This window comes from Moschus berezovskii, chromosome 20, assembly GCF_049115385.1.
Source record: "Moschus berezovskii isolate FMDL1 chromosome 20, NW_MosBer_1.0, whole genome shotgun sequence".
Lineage (NCBI taxonomy): Eukaryota > Metazoa > Chordata > Mammalia > Artiodactyla > Moschidae > Moschus > Moschus berezovskii.
In genome coordinates, this window is record NC_142479.1 from 63,745,612 (window position 1) to 63,765,970 (window position 20,359).

Sequence of the window (20,359 nt, forward strand, 5' to 3'; positions counted from 1 at the left end):
ATTGTTGGTTAGGGTTGGCCAGTTACCTGTGCCTAGTACTTCTGGGTTACCTTGGTGGATTTCTGTTCTCTAGGGCTCTGATTGGATACCCCCTAGGAAATTTATTTTAGATGAGTGTTCCATCCTGTTCTACTTATTCACAATATTACTCGATGGGATCCTCTCACTTGGCCAATTAATAATACCTGCTCTGATGCTGGCCATAGATTTAAGTTTTCTCTTAGGGTCATTTAAACTCAATCAAGTGATAAGCTAAATCTCAATAAAAAATTAAGTTCTCATCTATTAAAAGGAAAACTCCCACAATTATGGGGAGGATGTACCTGGCTAAAAAATAAATAAATACCTCATTGGCATACAATTAGGCCCTATCCAGTTTTGTGGGGTTTTTTCCCCTCATTTCATCAGTGTAGCAGTAAACATCATTAGTTAGTCAGTTCAGTCGCTCAGTCGTGTCTGACTCTTTGCGACCCCATGGACTGCAGCACGCCAGGCCTCCCTGTCCATCACCAACTCCTGGAGCCTGCTCAAACTCATGTCCATTGCATTGGTGATGCCATCCAACCATCGCATCCTCTGTCGTCCCCTTCTCCTCCTACCTTCAATCTTTCCCAGCATCAGGGTCTTTTCAAATGAGTCAGTTCTTCACATCAGGTGGCCAAAGTATTGGAGTTTCAGCTTCAGCATCAGTCCTTCCAATGAATATTCAGGACTTATTTCCTTTAGGATGGACAGGTTGGATCTCCCTGCAGTCCAAGGAACTCTCAAGAGTCTTCTCCAACACCACAGTTCAAAAGCATCAATTCTTCGGCACTCGGCTTTCTTTACAGTCCAACTCTCACATCCATACATGACTACTGAAAAAATCATAGCCTTGACTAGACGGGACTTTGTTGGCAAAGTAATGTCTCTGCTTTTTACTATGTCGTCTAGGTTGGTCATAACTTTTCTTCCAAGGAGTTAGCGTCTTTTAATTTCATGGCTGCAGTCACCATCTGCAGTGATTTTGGAGCCCCCCAAAATAAAGTCTGTCATCACTACACATAAAAAAAAGCCTGCACTCTGAAAACTAAAAGATGCTGATGAAAGAAACTTAAGATGACACAAATAGATGGAAAGATACTGTGTTCCTGGGTTGGAAGAATCAATATTGTTAAGATGACCATACTACCCAAGGCAGTCTACAGATTCAATGTAATCCTTAACAAATCACCAGTGGCATTTTTCACAGAACTGGAACAATAACTTTTAAAATTTGTATGAAAACACAAAATATTCTGAATAGCCAAAACAATCTTGAGAAAGAAGAACAAGCTGGAGAAATCACACTCCTTGACTTCAGACTATACTATGAAGCTACAGTGATCAAAACAATATGGTACTGGCACACACACACACACACACACACCAGACACACAGATCAATGGAACAGAATAGAGTCCGGAAATAAACCCCGCCACACACGGTCAATTAATCTAAACAAAGGAGACAAGAATATACAATGGAGAACACACAGTCTTTTCAACAACAAGGGCTGGGAAAACCAGACAGCTACTTGTAAAAGAATGAAATTAGAACATTCTCTAACACCATGTACAAAAATAAACTCAAAATGAATTAAAGACTTAAATATAAGGCCAGATACTGTAAAACTCCTAGAGGAAAATATAGGCTGAACACTCTTTAACATCAGTTCAGTTTAGTTCAGTCGCTCAGTCGTGTCCGACTCTCCGCGACCCCATGAATCACAGCACGCCAGGCCTCCCTGTCTATCACCAACTCCCGGAGTTCACTCAAACTCATGTCCACAGAGTCGGTGATGCCATCCAGCCATCTCATTCTCCGTCGTCCCCTTCTCCTCCCGCCCCCAACCTTTCCCAGCATCAGAGTCTTTTCCAGTGAGTCAACTCGTCGCATGAGGTGGCCAAAGTATTGCAGTTTGCAGTAATATTTTTTTTGATCCATCTCCTAAACTAATGGAAACAAAAGCAAAAATAAACAAATGGGGACTTCCCTGGTGGTCCAGTGTTTGAGAATCTGCCTTGCAATGCAGGGGACACTGGTTCGATCTCTGGTCTGGAAAGACCCCCCATGGGACTACTAAGTCTGTGCACCACAACCCCCAAGCCTGTGCTATGGAGCCCACTAGCTGCAGCTAGAAGCCTGCATGCCTAGAGCCTGTGCTCCACAATAAGAGAAGCCATTGCAGTGAGAGGCCCGCACACTGCGATTAGAGAGCAGTCTCGACTCTCCGCAACCAGAAAGCACACACACACCAATAAAGACCCAGCACAATTAAAACATAAAATAAAAAATAAACAAATGGGACTGAATTAAAATAAAATTTAAAAATAAACAAATGGGACTGAAAAGCTTTTTCACAGTGAAAGAAACCATAAACAAAAAAAAGATGACATAAGACTGGGAGGAAATATTTGCAAATGATACGACCGATAAGGGATTAACTTCCAATATATACAAACAGTTCAAATAGCTCAATATCAAAAAAACAACCCAATCAAAAAATAGGCAGAAAATCTAAACATACATTTCTCCAAAGAAGGTATACAGATAGCCAAAGATGCTCAATATGGCTAATAATTAGAGAAATGCAAATCAAAACTACAATGGATATCACCACATACTAGTCAGAATGGTCATAATCAAAGTAAAAGTGAAAGTCGCTCAGTAGTGTCTGATTCTTTGTGACCCCATGGACTATACAGTCCATGGAATTCTCCAGGCCAGAATACTGGAGTGGGTACCCTTTCCCTTCTCCAGGAGATCTTCCCAACCCAGGGATCAAACCCAGGCCTCCCGCATTGCAGGCAGATTCTTTACCAGCTGAGCCACAAGGGAAGCCCAAGGATACTGGAGTGGGCAGCCTATCCCTTATGCCTTCTCCAGCAGATCTTCCTGACGCAGGAATCGAACAAGGGTCTCCTGCACTGCAGGCGGATTCTTTACCAACTGAGCTATGAGGGAAGCCCACCAGTCAGAATGGTCATAATCAAAAACTACAAATAATCGGGACTTCCCTGGTGGTCCAGTGGTTAACAATCTGCCTTGCAATGCAGAGGATGTGGGTTCGATCCCTGGTTAGGGAACTAAAATCCCACAAGCCACAGAGAAACTAAGCCCTCATGCCGAAACTGCTGGGCCCATGTGTTCCTGGAACCTATATGCCACAGCCAGAGAGCCCATGTGCCACAAGAAAAGACCCCACGTGATGCAACCAGACCCAACTTACCCAAATAAATGAATACTTTAAAAAAGTACAAACCATTAATGCTGGAGAGGGTGTGGAGAAAAGGAACCCTCCTACACTGTTGGTAGGAATGTAAATTGGTGCAGCCACTACAGAGAACAGTATGGATGTTCCTTAAAAAACTCAAAATAAAGTTACCATATGATCCAGCAATCCCACCCTTGGGCATATATCTGGAAAAGATGAAAACTCTAATTCGAAAAGATACATGCACCCCAGTGTTTATAGCAGCAGTATTTACAATAGCCAATACATGAAAGCAACCTACATGTCCATTGACAGATGAATGGATAAAGAAGATAAGGTGTATATATGAGTGATTGCTGCTGCTGCTGCTGCTAAGTCGCTTCAGTCGTGTCCGACTCTGTGCGACCCCATAGACGGCAGCCTACCAGGCTCCTCCGCCCACGGGATTTTCCAGGCATATGAGTGATTGCTGCTGCTGCTGCTGCTGCTAAATCACTTCAGTTGTGTCCGACTCTGTGAGACCCCATAGACGGCAGCCCACCAGGCTCCGCCGTCCCTGGGATTCTCCAGGCAAGAGTACTGGAGTGAGGTGCCATTGCCTTCTCCAATGCAGGAAAGTGAAAAGTGAAAGTGAAGTTGCTCAGTCGTGTCCGACTCTTCGTGACCCCATGGACTGCAGCCTACCAGGCTCCTCCGCCCACGGGATTTTCCAGGCATATGAGTGATTGCTGCTGCTGCTGCTGCTGCTAAGTCGCTTCAGTCATTACTCAGCCGTAAAAAAGAATGAAATAATGCCATTTCCAACAACATGGATGGACCTAGAGATTATCATACTAAGTGAAGTAAGTCAGAGAAAGACAAATACATGGTATCACTTAAATGTGTAACCTAAAAAAATGATACATATGAACTTATTTACAAAATAGAAATAGACTCACAGACATCTCAAGGTTACCAAGGGGGAAAGGGGTTGGAGGGATACATTGGGAATTTGAGATTAACAGATACACTATGCTATATATAAAATAGATAAAATAGCTTAGAGAACTATATTCAGTATCTTACAATAATATATAATGGAAAAGTGTATACACTTTTCCATAGATATATGTGGGCTTCCCAAGTGGCTCAGTGGTAAAGAATCCACTTGCCAAGCAGGAGACGTGGGTTCAGTCCCTGGGTTGGGAAGATCCCCTGGAGAAGGAAATGGCAACCCACTCTAGTATTCCTGCCTGGGAAATCCCATGGACAGAGACGCCTAGCAGACTACAGTCCATAGTGTCACGCGAAAGAGTCATACGCGACTTAGTGACTAAATGATAGCAACACAATATGTATATTATAGATCTGAGTCACTTTGCTGTTTGCTGTATACCTGAAACACTGTCATCAACTATACTTCAATTTTTTAAAATGAGCAGAATATACCTCATCAAAGAAGATACGACAAATACTCACATGAAAAAATGCTCACTATCTTTAGTCACTAGGGAAATCAAATTAAAATCTCAACAGAACACCACGACATGACTACTAATGACTAAAATGAAAATGATGGCACTTTCAAGTATTGGTGGGGATGGGAATGACTGGGAACCTCAGTGCTGTGTAAGGGTTTCCCAGGGTGATCTGTTCCATTTTGCATTCCCACACCAAGATCTGCACACTCTGGTCACGCTCCCCTCCAGACTGGAAACAACCACATGGTGACGCATCCACATGAGGGAATACTACTCGGCAATGAGAAGGAACAGACTGATGATCCTGAAAGGCCAGGAAGGCTTTCAAAGCACTGTGCAAAGTGGAAAAAAAAGCCAGACAAGAAAAGCTGTGTATCGTGTGATCCCATTTATCTGAGATTCTGGAAACGACAAAACTACAGAAACGGCAGATCAGCGTTTGCTCGGGGCTGGAGGTGGGAAGAGGCATTACATTTGGGGTTGCAGGAAATATATGGTATCTTGAGTGTGTAATGGTTACTCGCCTCTGTCCATTTGCTGATCTGAACTGTGCTCTGGCAAAGGATAACTTCTTATATAATAATAACGGTAATCGACATAATAAATAATTTACCTAACAATAATACTTTACATAATAAATTTTTACATAAGTTATCTTCAATAAACCAAAGTTTTCAAAGTTACTTATTTTCTTATACTTCTTTAGGAAGTAGAAGCCTTATAAGTATCTAGAATTTGACAATAATGATAAGACATCCAAATTTTTTTGTTTATTGTTTTTTTTTTGGCCTCACCATACGGCACACAGAACCTCCCTGACCAGGGATTCAGTGGCGCCCCTTGCAGTGGAAGCATGGAGTCTTAACCACTGGACCACCAGGGAAGTCCAAGATGTTCAATTTTTGTGACAGAAATTGGAACACTCAGTAAGACATGCACAGGCAAAAAGACATCAGAATGCTAGCTGATAAACTGTCATTGTCTCAAAAGGAGAAAGATGGTGGTATTTTAAATCTTTATTTCTGTTTTTCCAGTTTCCTGGGATGTGATCACTTATCCTTGATAAAAATTATTTTTAAAAAAGACACACTTGGGAATTCCCTGGTGGCCCAGTGGTTAGGGTTCGAAACTTTCACACCGTGGCCCAGGTTCAATCCCTGAGGGGGAGCTAAGATCCCAGAAGCCACACGGCATGGCCAAAAAGTAAAATAAATAAAAAAATTTAAAGACACACTTTAAAATTGTCCTTCATAGAGAACAGACTAGTGGTTGCCGAGCAGGGGAGGTCAGAGGAGAGATGAAGTGGGAGGTTGGGGTTAGCAGATAAAAGCTTTTATAGAGAGAATGGATAAGCAACAAATCCTAATGTATAGTATAGGAAAACTATATTCAAAATCCTATAACAAACCATAATGGAAAATAATATTTAAAAAAGAATATATATATGTATAACAGAATCACTTTGCTGTACAGCAGAAATTACTATACTGTATGTAAATCAGCTATACTTCAATAAAAATAGATTAAAATGTCCTTGATTAACAGATACCAATAGAAAAAAAAACATAAAGAACTGGTGGAGTCTAGAGTATGTCTGAAGCTTGACCCAACCCATCTGAGGATTAAGACAGAACCTGCTGCAGGAGCTCAAGGCGACGAAGCTGACAGATTAACACCAGGCAGAGGTGCCGAGCCCTGCCCGCCCCCCGGGTTTCCTGTCGGAAAGTATTACAGAAGCAGAAACCAGGGCACAATGGGACCTGTTTGTGTCCCTGACCTTGAGAGGGTGTAAATTCTAGGCAGGGTATCCTCCCTAACCCCAGGTGACCACAGTATAGTCTGTATTTTCTGGCTTGTTCTGAGATGTTTCACATGGGAATGACCGGTTTGCTTTTTTTTATTTTTAACTTCTATTTTGTATTGGGTCGCGGAGAGTCGGACACGACTGAGCGACTGAACTGAACTGAACTGGACTGAACAGCCGATTAACAATGTTGTGATAGTTTCAGGTGGGCAGCAAAGGGACTCAGCCCTACACATACATGTATGTATCCATTTCCCCCCTGAACTCCCCTCCCGTCCAGGCTGCCACATGACATTGAGCAGAGTTCCCTGTGCTATGTAGTAGGACCTTGTTGGCTATCCATTTTAAATGCAGCAGTGTGTCTATGTCGACCCCAAACTCCCTAACTAGGCTCGTGGGCTTTGAATGTGTGGCTCTCAGTGTTTGCTGCAGCCTCATCATGATTCTTGGCCTGTGGTTGAGACCCCTCCCGATGGGACTTTGTCACTAATGGTAAAGAGTCGGTGCAATCTTGTCTTTCACGTCTTGTTGTAGTGGAGACCCATGTGACCTCAGGTCACCCGCTGGGTCCCAGTCAACACGACATGCCCATGAGCCCCAGGGAGCGAGGGCCACTTAGCCTTCCAAGTGGGAAGGGGGGATGTGACACGGTGTGTCATCAGGGCAATCCCCAAGGGCCTTGCCCATGCCCAGTGTCTGGGAACATGCTGTTAACCAGCTGTGCACGGTGCCTGTGGCGGCCCTGGGTGTCCAGAGCTGCAGGCCTCCCTGGGCTTGGGGGACGTCGGCGGTGGCGGGGCACTGTCTGCCAGACCCCAGGCCTGACAGAGGTCAGCTGGCGCTGAGGGGGCAGTACCTGCCTCCAAGTCCCACACCACCTTCCACCTCCCTCTCTTCTCCCACAGCTAAGGCACTTCCTCGGTGCCCAGACAGCTCCCAGGAGGGTTGGGGGCAGGGGGGTGTCTAGCTTCATGTCCAACGTCTGGACCATCAGTCAGGAAATCACCATTTTCGTTCATTTTCTAAAATGGTCTACATGCCATGAGCCGGTATTTGGTACTTTAGTTCAGCCGCTGAACTGGCCTGGAAGTCCCAAGCGACGCAATGTTCTGTTTTTGCAGCACCCTGACTTTAGTTAAATGGTCTCAGATTCTCTCCTTCACACCTATCTGGATGCAGCAGGGCAATCACAGTTCACAATTCTCACAGCATCCTGTGTGGTCAACACGTTTGAAAGGAGGCCTCCCTCCTCCATGGCTGATGTATCTGGAGTCGCAGGAAGGCCATCTGAGCCAAAACTAGTGCCCTATGACTTGTTAGGGGAGGTGTGCATTGCTAAAATGAACATTCGATGGGTGCCTGTTATAAACACATGACGTCATTTTTCTCATCAATGAGATCAGCACAGTCGAACATGTGCTCAGTTGTCAGGGAGGGGACTTTGGAAGACTGCTGGGGGAGGTGTTATTGTCTCGGCCCTCCTGGGAGTCCCTGTCCAGCCTGCCGAGTGCATACCCTGGAATCCAGAACTTCCCGGCTTGATAGGGAACATAATTATACAGACTGATAGAGACTATAATAGCCCTGGATGTGACTCTGTACAGCAACCCTGTGACGGGAAAGGCATGTGGATAACCTTGAGTCCATCAGAAGGTATGTGGCAGGAAAAGAAGGAATAAGCAACTGATATGTTTTGATTTGGGAAGATCTCCAGGACACCCAGTTGAATGAAAAGAGCAAGGCACAGAACATGGCGCCAAAGGGAAAGTGGAGAACGTGAACTTGCGTAGTTTCTTTTGCTGTCCTGGATGACGTAGGGATGGAGCCCCAGCAAACCAGGAGGAGTATGTGTGTGGGAAGGGGCACCAGGTCATGTAGGACATGGGCGCATTCACCTCACTGAATACTAGTCTACAGATGGTTTAGACCCAGTCACTGGGTCTATTCAAACAAGAGAAAAGAAAAGGAGCGACCGTCAAGCCATGCCTCAGCGGACAGGTAGGAACAGCCGGTGGGAGTGGAGGGGACAAGGTCAGGAGGAGGGTTGTAGGGGGTCATCCAGGTTAGTCCTGGAGACACAGAGTGCCGGCCTAAGTGCAGGGTGTCCCCCTGAACTCTGGAGGTCCCTGTGTGGGGGAGTCCACAGGCCATGAGACTCTCAGCCTTGACCTTACTCAAGGTCAGTGTTAGGCAAGAGGCAAAAACTGCTCACTAGCTAAGGCGTCTGCTCACCAAACACAGGGCAGCACTCAGTCGACAGACACAGCGGGAGCAGGTAGACCAGCAGCCCCAGGGGGGCCGGGCAGGGGGCAGCCCAAGCCCACAGCCCTGAGACAGCCCGGTTCCTCACCCGCACGTTCAAAGGGAAGGCAGATTGTTAGCCAGACTTTGCCTGGATAATTCTATGATTCTCCCTTTGGCTTTCTTTTTTTAAAAAATTAATTTATTTCAGATTTTAAACATTTATTCATTTAGTTTTGGCTGTGATGGAACTTTGCTGCTGAGTGGGTTTTCTCTAGTTGCAGAGTGGGGACTACTCTTTGCTGCAATGCATGGGCTTCTCATTGGGGTGGCTTCTCTTGCTGCAGAGCATGGGCTCTAGGTCACACAGGCATCAGTAGGTGTGGCTCGTGGGCTCTAGAGCACCCGCTAAATAGTTGTGGCACACGGGCTTAGCTGCCCTGAGGCATGTGGGATCTTCCCAGAGCAGAGATTGAACCCGTGTCCCCCACACTGGCAGGCAGATTCTTAACCACTGGACCACCAGGGAAGTCTTCCCTTTGTCTTTCTATCATCGACTCAGGGAAGTGAAGAAAATGAGTATTTTCAATCCGGCATTACCCACATAAATATGGCTTGTTTTTAAAACAGTCATAGGTATATGCCTCCATTTTTGTTTTTAATCACAAGACTGAGAAGGAACGTCTCTCCGAGCTGTTGGGCTACCAGAGGCCATGCCATGGGACTGGGGAAGCAACCCAATCCCTCCTCCCCGTGGTCAGCAGGCCTCTCCCGGGCACAGCTCACTGCCAGGCTGCAGGCTCAGGGCTGAGTTGAGCTACTATGTGTTCCCTCCAGGACCTGCTTCCACAACTGGGCCCCAAGCATCCTGCTGGTTTGGGGAACTAAGGCAAGGGTGGAAGCCCCAGTTTCCAGCACCCCACCCAGGGTGCACGTCCGGCCCTCGCTAGAAATGAGAGGGGAATGCCAGGCGGGGCCTCTTCCTTCCCTTTTCGGGGAGATTAAAGTGGGATTTCGGTTGGAACTCAGCCCTCAGCAGAACAATACAGGAAGGGTGACGTTTCTGCACACAGGTGGTGAAACTGCAAATCAAAGGGACACCTTTATCTCCCCAAGATAAATACCCCTTTTTCTTTCCCTCTCTCTCTGTTTCTCCTTAATCCTCCCAGGAAATCTGAGCATGAAAGCTTTGCAGCTCCCGGTGCCATGGAAAGTTTGAAAGGATTTAAGAAATACTGAAATCTGGGTGAACAATAAGGGGGGTTTCAAGAACGGAAATTGGGGCCGCAGGGCTGCAGGTGCTCCCCTTTGTCCCAGGAGAGCCGGGGACGGGCGCTCCGTGCTCACCCGAGAGGAGGCGGGCATGGAGTCCACTTTGCACCCGCCTCTGAGTTCCCACATGTCACAAGTTCTCCCATGGCTCCATCCAGGGCCCTGCCTGTGGCCCTGACACCTGGCCCACCTCTGTGGCAACCAGCAGGGTCGCCCGTACCTGAGTGCCCCCTGGATGGTCCTGTGAGCCTCGTCGCGATGTTTCATGCCCAGCAGGCTGGTGGCCCACTGCTGCAGGATGTGCTTCTTCTCCATGTTGATGGCCTCTATTTCCATGCAGGCCTGCAATGGAGAGTCGAGGTTATGTAGACATTGGTCGCACGTCATTAAGCTCAGAGCCCCCAAAAGGACGTTGGAGAGCCCCGAGCTTCCCAAATCACCTTCCTTCTCCATGACCCTAGTTTTTCTTTATATGCAGCAACAGAAGGACACATGTGAAATTAAACACGGCTCAAAAGGCCCATCCAACACTTGCCTGAGCCGTGAGCTCCAGCTGCGATATGGGACAATAACAGTACCCACATGATCAGATCAGACGGATGGTGCCTGTAGGCCCAGCACACTCTTAGCTCGACCACAAGTGCTGGGTCTCAGGAATGTCCTTATGTGTCATTCCAGGGGAATCACTGCACTCCTAGCAGTCTGGCCGCGTGCTGATTCTCAGAAGGGGCATGGAGTAGGGGCTCAGGTGAGGCCCTCATTAGGCCACGAGCATCTTAGTGGAGATGCTGAGTCTGATCAGCCTCTACTCTTGCTGGATGTCCATGGTAGACACTGGAGGAGGTCAGAGCAGTCTCGAACGTTCACAGGGATGATAAGAGGGCAGAGTTGGATGTGAAAGGAGGCATTACACTGGGGAATCCCACTCCCGTCGTCAGGGCTTTAATAAATCATCTATTCATTACCATTATAGAGCATAAAGTGGTGTGAGTTAATTATACCATGACTGCTGAGGCATTTCTGGATTTGGGTAAGTTATTAACTGAGAAGGCCGTGCCGCTCTGTGCCATGGACCAAGTTGTGCACTGCCTAACAGTACCTGGCTAAGGCAGAAGGTGCCAAAACTGCTGGGCTCCTCCCCAGGCTGGGCTGAGTGGGGACGGTCAGCCAGAGGCAGAAGGCCTCCCATGGAGCTCCCCAGTCTGCCAGACAAGGGCTTGCTGACCAAGGTACAGGTTGAGATGTAAAGACTGAGCTGAATTCAGTTTTTAAATGTTTCAAACACAGGCCCCATTAAAAAAAAAGTGTTCATTCTATACAAATTAGAATATGTAAATAAGCAAAAAGAAAATAAAAATAATCCCATTATGTAAAGTTTACCATTTCTATCACCCTGATGTTATCTTCCTGTGTGTGTGTGTGTTGTGTTTGCCTGTGTGTATGCAATCACATTCTATTATTGTTTTATAACTTAGTATTTTAAAGTAGCATATTGTGAAAGGGTTTCCACCTCAACAAATATTTTATTGGTGAGACAGTCCTCCACTGTATGGATGTATCGTAATTTGTTTGACCAACGTCCTCTTCTTGGGACTTTCTTGCTATCACACACAGCACTGTGTCCTCAGGGACTCTTTATTCATTTTGTTCACTGAGTAGTTAATGTACAGAAATTTAATTTGCATGCCCATTTTCCCTGGAATGAAGGCTGGACAGTGATATTTTGGGAGAGTGCGCTAGGGGACGGGGTGGGTGCCTGTGACACGTGGTACAATATTGTCCTGGAATAAAGAGCCTGATGAAGGCACACTGCACCCCCACCGTCAGTGCAGAAGCCCTGCTTCCCTCGCCTTGTTCATCTTTGCCAACTTGGTTGGGAGAACCCCTGTCCTGCCCTAGTCTGTCATCAATGTCTGTGATGCGCCTGCCGTGGCCCCCAACCCTGCCCCCTGCCCCCTGGTTCTGGGTGCAGAAAGGCAGGATGAAGAAGCGTGGGATGGCCCTGTCCTGGCAGGACACAGCCAGCAGGGAGCAGTGGGAGATACAGAAAGACGCGATGGAAGGAAAACGACAGTGTTGTGTGTGTGTGTGTGTGTGTGTATGTGTGTTTGTGTGTGTGATTATCACAGAGCAGAAAAGCACATGGCAGGTTCTGGATTGATTTTCAAAATCTCTGTCCACCACCAGACTTACTGGTATTATGTTTAGCAAGCCCTCTTCAATCCAGAACTCTACAAATATTTCTCTTTTTCTTTCTTCTGGCATAGCTTCCCTCATTTCAATAGTTGATCCTGTGTGGAATTTGTTTATAGTGTGTGCTATGAAGAAAAGATGTGATTTTTTTTCCCCAAATGATTAACCAAATGTCCCAACACCACTGGGTGCATAACTCATTTGCTCTCCATTAATTTACAATCCATGGAATTTCTATTCAAACATTTCCTTGATTCTGGGCTCTCTCACAGGCTCCCACAGCCTACTTGTCTGTCCCTGACTCCAGTAAGTCATTATTTTAGCCACTTGGGCTTTATAGTATTTAATGTTAGCGGGGAACCCACCATCCTGGTTTGTCCCAGACTCCCCTGGTATTAGCCCAGAAAGTCTCAGGTCTCAGGAAACCTGTCATTTCCGGGCAAACAGCCTTCATGAACTTTCTTCCCTGGACAATTCTCTGCTAGTCCTCTGAATTTATATTTTAGGTAAACTTAAGAATTGCTTTGTTAGCTAAAAAGTTTCCCTCTGCTGAGATTCTGATGGGCATTCATTCTAGATTAAGTATACGCATAGACTGGTGAGAACTGGGCACTTTCCCACGTGGACCCAGGTATGTTTGTTTGTTAGTTCAAGCCCACCCATTTGTCTTTCTTTCAATGAAAGTGTGTTGTTTTTTTCATGCCGTCACTGCACGGATGAAGATAAATGGTGATTCACAGATTAAAACAAAAAGCGACAGCAATTTTGGTTTCCAGTGCCAGTCACTGAACTTGGCGTTGCGTTGAGCCTGGGCTCTCTCTTACTTGCTATGGAGTGGAGATGTGGGCACTGCCCAGGTGTGCCAGCAGTCCAGGCTGAGAATGGTTAGGGAAACTTCAGCTCTCCTTCAAAGAGGTTTGCTGTTGCTAAGAAGCTTGCTAAGGATGTCCCAGCAAGCAGGAAAGAATGTCCCAGCTCCTGGAGGCCTTCGAGTCTATCATTGCCACGGTAAGAGTAAGAATACCGGCCACCAGTCAGCTGGCATCATCACCATGGGTCAGTCAGATGCTCTGAGATGCTTATGAGGACAGACAGATGTGCAGGGGGTGGGCCAGCTAACTGAGGGCTCAGTCAGTCTCTCAGCAGGCATGCAGGCGCTTCCCGGGAGCTGCCTGATGGCGTGGGTGATGCTTACCTCACTCACTGCTTTCCTGAGCATCTGAGTGTCTTTAGCCTGTGCGTGGTACTGGGCCTCGAACAGGGAGGTTTGTTCTTCCAGCTGGTTGGCTCGGATGGTCAGCTGGTCCACGTGCAGGTCCTAGAAGTGGGGGATAGGATGCATGGTGAGATGGGTCCCCACCAACCCAGACCCATGTCAGCGACCCCAGGCTGGACACGGTGCCACCCAGGGCTGCGGTATTCACACAGGGGCAAGGCTGATCGGGAAATCCAAGGTGTGGCCATCGTCACGTGGGCATCGCCTTTGCAGAATACCTGCCGCTTCTTCTCCAGCTCGGCCCGCATGCGCTGGGCTTCTGACTTCTTCACGACTTGCTTCATCACTTGGATGTCATCACGCACGTCCTGGTCTATGTTCTGCATGTAGAAGAGATGCAGAGCCAGGGTCTCCATCTCAGTTTGCAGAGCTGCCACTGGGAAGAGAGGGGGAGGGTATCCCAGCATCACACACAGACCAACACAGATGCAGCACCCCTCCCCCCACCGTGGGATGGGCCTGGGAAACAGCCTTGAAGCTATGAAGACCCAGACCCTGCCACCAAAGATCCTACAGTCTATTAATAGGCGGAGAGACAGAATATATGATCAACCCAGACAGCACATAAAAAGCAGAGACATCACTTTGCCAACAAAGGTCAGTCTCGTCAGGCTATGGTTTTTCTAGTGGTCATGTACGGATGTGAGAGTTGGACTATAAAGAAAGCTGAGTGCCGAAGAATTGATGCTTTTGAACTGCGATGTTGGAAAAGACTCTTCAGAGTCCCTTGGACTGCAAGGAGATCCAACCAGTCCATTCTAAAGGAAGTCAGTCCTGAATATTCACTGAAGGACTGATGTTGAAGCTGAAACTCCAATACTTTGGCCACCTGATGCAAAAAATTGACTCTTTTGAAAAGACCCTAATATTGGGAAAGACTGAAGGAAGGAGGAGAAGGGGATGATAGAGGATGAGAAGGCTAGATGGCATCACCAACTCAATGGAGTTGGTGATGGACAGGGAGGCCTGGTGTGCTTCAGTCCATGGGGGTCGCAAAAAGTCGGACGCGACTGAGCGACTGAACTGATCTGATGCCCATCAATTGCAACACTCCCTCTACTCCCACCACATGTTAGAGATTCTTCATGACCAAGGATGTTCTGAAGCAGTGTTGAGGTTAAGAGGCCTTGTGTGAATTTTACAGATTTCTTACCACATGGAAGTCGGCAACGTCAGGTTCGGTCCTAAATCCCCTGGGAGAAAAACCAGCCTGAAGGGTGGGCTGAGCACCACTGAAGTATGGGTTCCTTATAACAAAACTCTCATGAGATTGATTTATAAGCTAGAACATCAACTTATTTAGGGAGATAGACTTCCACCAGTAATTGTTCACTGGTGTAAAGCATTCGTTATTCAGTGTGTAGATCCAAACAGAAAATCGATTTATAGATCAAAAAGCTGCTGAGTGAATATCATATTAGAGTCAGGTGTTTCTGAAGGATGGACTTAAACTTGACAAACACTTTTTTTTTTACACCCACGATGATTTAAAAACTCTTACACTAGAGAATTCTTTGGGCCCCATGTGGATAAGAATTATAGGGGAGGGGATTGGAGAGGGTACAGGGAAAAGAGGGGGGAGTTTTGTAGAAAGAGTGGTTGCTGGGTGAACTGTAGGAGTGTATCTGGGGAGAGGGTCTTTAAAGAGGTCATTAAGGTAAAATGAGGTCACTAGGATGGGCCTGAACAACTGGTGTCTTTAGGAGAGGAGGTTAGGACACAGACACGGTGGATGAGCCCTATGTCCACACAGGGAAATGATGACTGTCCACAAGCCCAGGAGATTGGCCTCAGGTAGAACCACCTTGCCAACACCTTGATCTTATACATCTGGCCTCCAGAATTACAAGAAAGCAAACTTCTATTGTTCAAGTCACCCGGCCTATGGCCCTTTGCTGTGGCAGACAGCGCTGAATAACCCACCCCACCTGAATCAGGGAGCTTGCCTACCCTTCCTCCAGGGTACTCACTTCTGCCCCCTCTTTCCTTCTTTCCTGGCTGAGCGACTAAGAGTCAATATCTCAATTTTTTTTAATTAAAATTTTTTTTTATTCATTTATTTTATTTTTGCCTGCGCTGGGTCTCCGTTGCGGCGAGCAGGGGCTGCATTCTAGTTGCTGTGGCTGGGCTTCTCAGTGCAGTGGCTTCTCTGTTTCAGAGTGTGGGGTCTAGGGTCTGCGGGTTCAGTCGCTGTGGCCCAGGGACTAAGTTGCCCCGCGGCATGTGAGATCTTCCCAGATCAGGGATAGAACCCGTGTCCCCTGCATTGACAGGCAGATTCTTAACCGCAAGACCTCCAGGGAAGTTCTCAAATATTCTTTTTAATTTGTATTCTTTCAACACTAGTGAAATCAAGTCTGTTTTCACAGTATGAAGACTGGCTGTCCTTTTCCTTCTTTGACTTGCCTGCTCATACCATCACCCCTTCATCTACGGCAGGATAGTAGTCTTTTACCTATTAGGCTTTGAAGGGCCCTTCATGTAATAAGACAGGGTGGGCAGAGTCTTGAAAAGCTACCATGATCTCTGCCCCTGGTGTCACTCCTGAGATCAGGTTGTGTTTTGTGGCAAAAAGGGTAATTATCAGATGGGCCTGACCTCAGCAGGTGAGCCCTCTAGAAGCAGAGTTTTCTTGACCTGGTGTCAGAAGAGGAAGTTGGAAAGATATTCAGGGTCAACAGGCTTTGCTTAGCATGAAACAGGAGTCTAAGTATTCCTTTTTGGATAGTCAAATGAGTGAAAATATTTAGTGATTTTAAAGTGCAATCTGTACATTCAATTTGCAGTAAATAGATTCCAGAGTAAACTTTCTGGAACTCCCTACTCTGCACCATTGATCTATTTGCCCATTTTTTCCCCTTGAGCCATTTTGTTTCTATTGCTGTAGATTGATACAGTGCTTTGATACCTCTTAGGACAATATTCCCTCATTACCCTTCTTCAAAATTTTCTTGGATATTCTTACACATTTAGTGTTCCAAGTGATCTTAAAAATCAATTTGCTGAGAATAGAGAGTTTTATTGCTCTGGAATAATTTCTAGCAAGCATCGATAAGGGGGGAAAAGCAAGGAACAGAGTGGTGGGCATAGTATACAGCTACTTTGTGTAAAAAAATAGAAAAAAATGCCATACCCTTATAACTTTGCTTTTATACACAAAAATATCTTTAAAAGAATACACAAGAATCAATAATACCATTGTGACTCTGCAGAGGGGGCTGGACTGGGCCAGAGGGAGACTGTAGAGAGCATCAATTTTGTATTATTAGTTCAGTTCAGTTCAGTTCAGTCGCTCAGTCGTGTCCGACTCTTAGCGACCCCATGAACCACAGCACGCCAGGCCTCCCTGTCCATCACCAACTCCCGGAGTTCACTCAAACTCATGTCCATCGAGTCAGTGATGCCATCCAGCCACCTCATTCTCTGTCGTCCCCGTCTCCTCCTACCCTCAATCGCTCCCAGCATTTACTCCTCAAAAATAATAAATTACTATGTTAAATAAATTCAAGCTCACCCAAACATCCCACTGTGGATTTTAACTGGACTTGCAGTGAACTGCTTGTTAATTTAGAGAAATAACGTTTATATATTGTGCATCCTCCCATCCCATTACATGACTGTTCCATTTATTTAAATGTTGTCCATCCTTTAGTAAAGTTTTATTGTTTTTATTCAGACAGGTTCGCTTGCTTCCTTTTATTTATTTATTTGGCTGCACTGGGTCTTTCTTGCTGTGTGTGGGCCTTTTCTAGTTGTGGTGCATGGGTTTCTCATTGTGATGGCTTCTCTTGTTGCAGAGCATGGGCCTCAGGGCGTGCGGGCTCAGTCACTGTGGCACAGGCTTAGTTGCCCCAATGCATGTGATCTTCCAGGGCCAGGGATCGAACCCATGTCCCCTGCATGGGCAGATGGATTCTCAACCACTGGACCATCAGGGAAGTCTGGTTCACTTGCTTCTTATTAGACTTATTCCTAAGTATTTTATGGCTGTTATAGCTATCATGGATGAGATTTTTAAAATTACATTAATGATTCATAATTGGATATGACTGGTAGAAAAGAAAATCATAACTCTGGTTCAGTTACTTTATAGATTTCTTATCGCTTTTATTTGCTTCTTTTTCATCAGTAATCTTGAATCTTCTAGGTAAACGATCATACCATTGGTGGAGAATGAGTCTCATGACGTCATATCCAGAATCTATACTTTGTTTGTATTTCCTGTTTTCTTTCATAGCTGGAACGTTCAAAACAGTGTATCCTCATCTCATTCTTTACCTTAGCTGTGATCACTCCAGGGCTTTCCACTGAAAAAACTGTCTTATTAGTTGCTGATAAACACTTACAGATAAATTTCTTTCTACCCTAGTTTAGGATGAATAATGAGTTTTATTCAAACATCCACTGGGCATCCACCCAGAAAATCTTTTTGTTCTCTCTCCTTTAAGAAAAAAGTGCAATGAATCAGTAGATTTCCTAATTTCAAATTATTCCAGAATTAAGCCTTTCTTCACTAGGAGCTATTTTTTTCTTTTCATATATTGCTGAACTTAATCTTTTGTTGCTGAGCAAAAGTTTAATATTTGTTAATATTTTACTTAGGATTTTCATATCTTGTAAGTAGGATCATTATGTTTTTGTACACTGTAAGCTTTTTCCAGTAAGGATTATACTGAGAATTATAAAACAAGCCTGGGAAGAATGTCCCAAAATTTTCACCCTCTGGAGGGTTGAATAACATAGGGAATGTCTGGTTTTGTCCTGTCTGTAATCCTATGGCATTTCCCTCCCTTTACCTTTGGAATTTAAAAATTTCACCAACTATGTCTGGGCATGTTTATTTTTTCTTCCATCCATCTGGCCCTACATGAGTCTTTACACCTGAAAATTCATCTTTCTTGAACTCATGCAAACGTTTTGCTCTGATGTCATTGGTTAATGCCCCTAATCTCCTGGAATTTCTATCTTATGGATGCTGACTTTACCAGACCTACGTCCATGTCTTTTATCTCTTTCTCAGAATGTCCATCACTTTGGGTTTTTGCTCTGAATTCTGGATAGAATTCCTCACACTGGACTTTTAGTATACAAATTCAGTTGTTCAATTTTCAGCAGTGCTGATTTATCTATTTCGTACTTTTTTGGGGGAGGGGGGATGATGATTCTATTTTTTAATTCTGAGTATCCTTTTCCCTAATAGTTGGTTTTCATTTGACTGGTGAGATAGCCTCTAAAATCTCACATCAAACACCAGTTGGCACATGCTCAGTTTTCAGAACCCGACGTTTGTCTGTGGAGAGGTCTGCGCTCCTGTCTGGGGATTGCTGCTGCAGACTCACACCTGGTGGGTCTCACCTCCCTCCCAGGTAAGGTGGGCAACCGCAAACATTGTCCAGAGGCAAAGGCCCATGTTTCATCTACAGGACAGGGCAGTGGCAGCACCTGGTGGGCAGGGCTGGGACCATCACCCAAATTCTTTAGTTCAAAGAAGGGAGAAATGGTGCTGTGAGGCGGGTCCTTGCTTGGTGGAACAAGCTCTGCTCCTGCTCCCTGGGGACCTCCAGAAAGGACACAGTGTCCATAAAGACAACTGGATCTTTCCAGAAGCCCATCCGCGCCTAGAGCCTCTGATGAGGGGTGCTGGTGGGCAATGATTGCTCCTGTGTGGAGGGGGCGGGGGACCTGTGTCCTCTTTCAAACTGGTCTAACTTCTGTTATAACTGGAGGATGTGGCTCCACTGTTCTACTGTGAGTGCCCTGCTCTTCTCTTTTTGGTAGATTCTGTTAATTTGGTGATAATCAGGGAGGAGTGCTCCCTAAGTGAGCACTTCCCCAACTCTGTCTGGAAACCTCTCCTACATTTCTCAGGGTCCAAAATGCTTCTTTCCATCGACAGTTGAGACACAGGTGTGATTTTGTTTTCTTCCAAATTCTTTTAGGTTACTTCCCCCATTAGAATAGTTGCACAGAAATGACGAAGAAAGTTGGAAACATGAAAAACATAAACACTGAAATAATCTGCTGTGACCATGCTGTTCACTATAGCCCCTGCCTCTGCTCTGCGCAGGGCTTTGGTCTGGTAGGAACAGGTACTAGTCCTAGCCCCGTGGTCTCTTCTGCTCCAGAGTCACCTGCTCCCCTTAACCTGCTGCACAGCCTGGGGCTGCAGGGCTCTGGATCCTGGGTTCCTGCACTTTGGATTGGCCTCACCTATTCCTCCCCACCTGCTTAAACACTGCCCATCCCCACTCTTCCCTGCCTTCTGGAGACCCTATCTTCCACCCCAGCAGCCCAGCAGCCTCTCCCACTTTTGACTCCAAAAACCGACCTGCTGGCTTTTAGTGTTTGCTGCTTTGCCTAATTAGGTGCATTTTAAGACACGTCTTTCCTTCCCGAAAAGGTTGGCAACGCCTCCGGGACACATAACACATCTTGCGTTTCATGACATCCCACAGTGGCTCGGGGTCATGACAGCACATAGGGACACCCCTCGGGGTCATGATGGCACTTGGGCCACCCCACCAGCTTGCAAAGGGACTCAGGGATTCGATGGCAGGTGAGGATCCCCTTGGGGTCTCTGTGGCGTGTGGGGACACCCCCCATGGACACCTGCAAGGACGCGGAGCCGCCTTACGCTTTCTGCGCTCCGCGTTGGCGGTCTCACAGGTCTTGGTGTAGAGCAAGCGTGCCCTCTGCAGCTCCTCTTCCTTCTGCTGCCTCGTGCACGCGGCGATGGAGTGGCGGTCGTGACTTTTCTCAAGCTGCATTTGCAGGCGGGCCAGGTGCTGCTGGACCCCATAAAGGTTCACCCCCAACTCCTGCCGCTGGACTTGGCTTTGCTTGGTGGCCACGCTCTGCACCAGAGAGAGAAACTGGTT

At 46.3% G+C, this 20,359-nt stretch overlaps 1 protein-coding gene across 1 annotated transcript in view; it reads right to left on the reverse strand.

Moving 5' to 3' along the window:
• Positions 1-20,359, reverse strand: part of CCDC40 (coiled-coil domain 40 molecular ruler complex subunit) — a 45,207-nt gene that overhangs the window by 16,554 nt on the left and 8,294 nt on the right. The window contains exons 7-10 of the mRNA XM_055408410.2: positions 20,116-20,335; positions 13,700-13,857; positions 13,401-13,523; positions 10,233-10,354 (exon numbers count right to left, since the gene is read on the reverse strand). Coding sequence (XP_055264385.2) covers positions 10,233-10,354; positions 13,401-13,523; positions 13,700-13,857; positions 20,116-20,335 — 623 coding nt within the window. The remainder of the gene's footprint in view (positions 1-10,232; positions 10,355-13,400; positions 13,524-13,699; positions 13,858-20,115; positions 20,336-20,359) is intronic.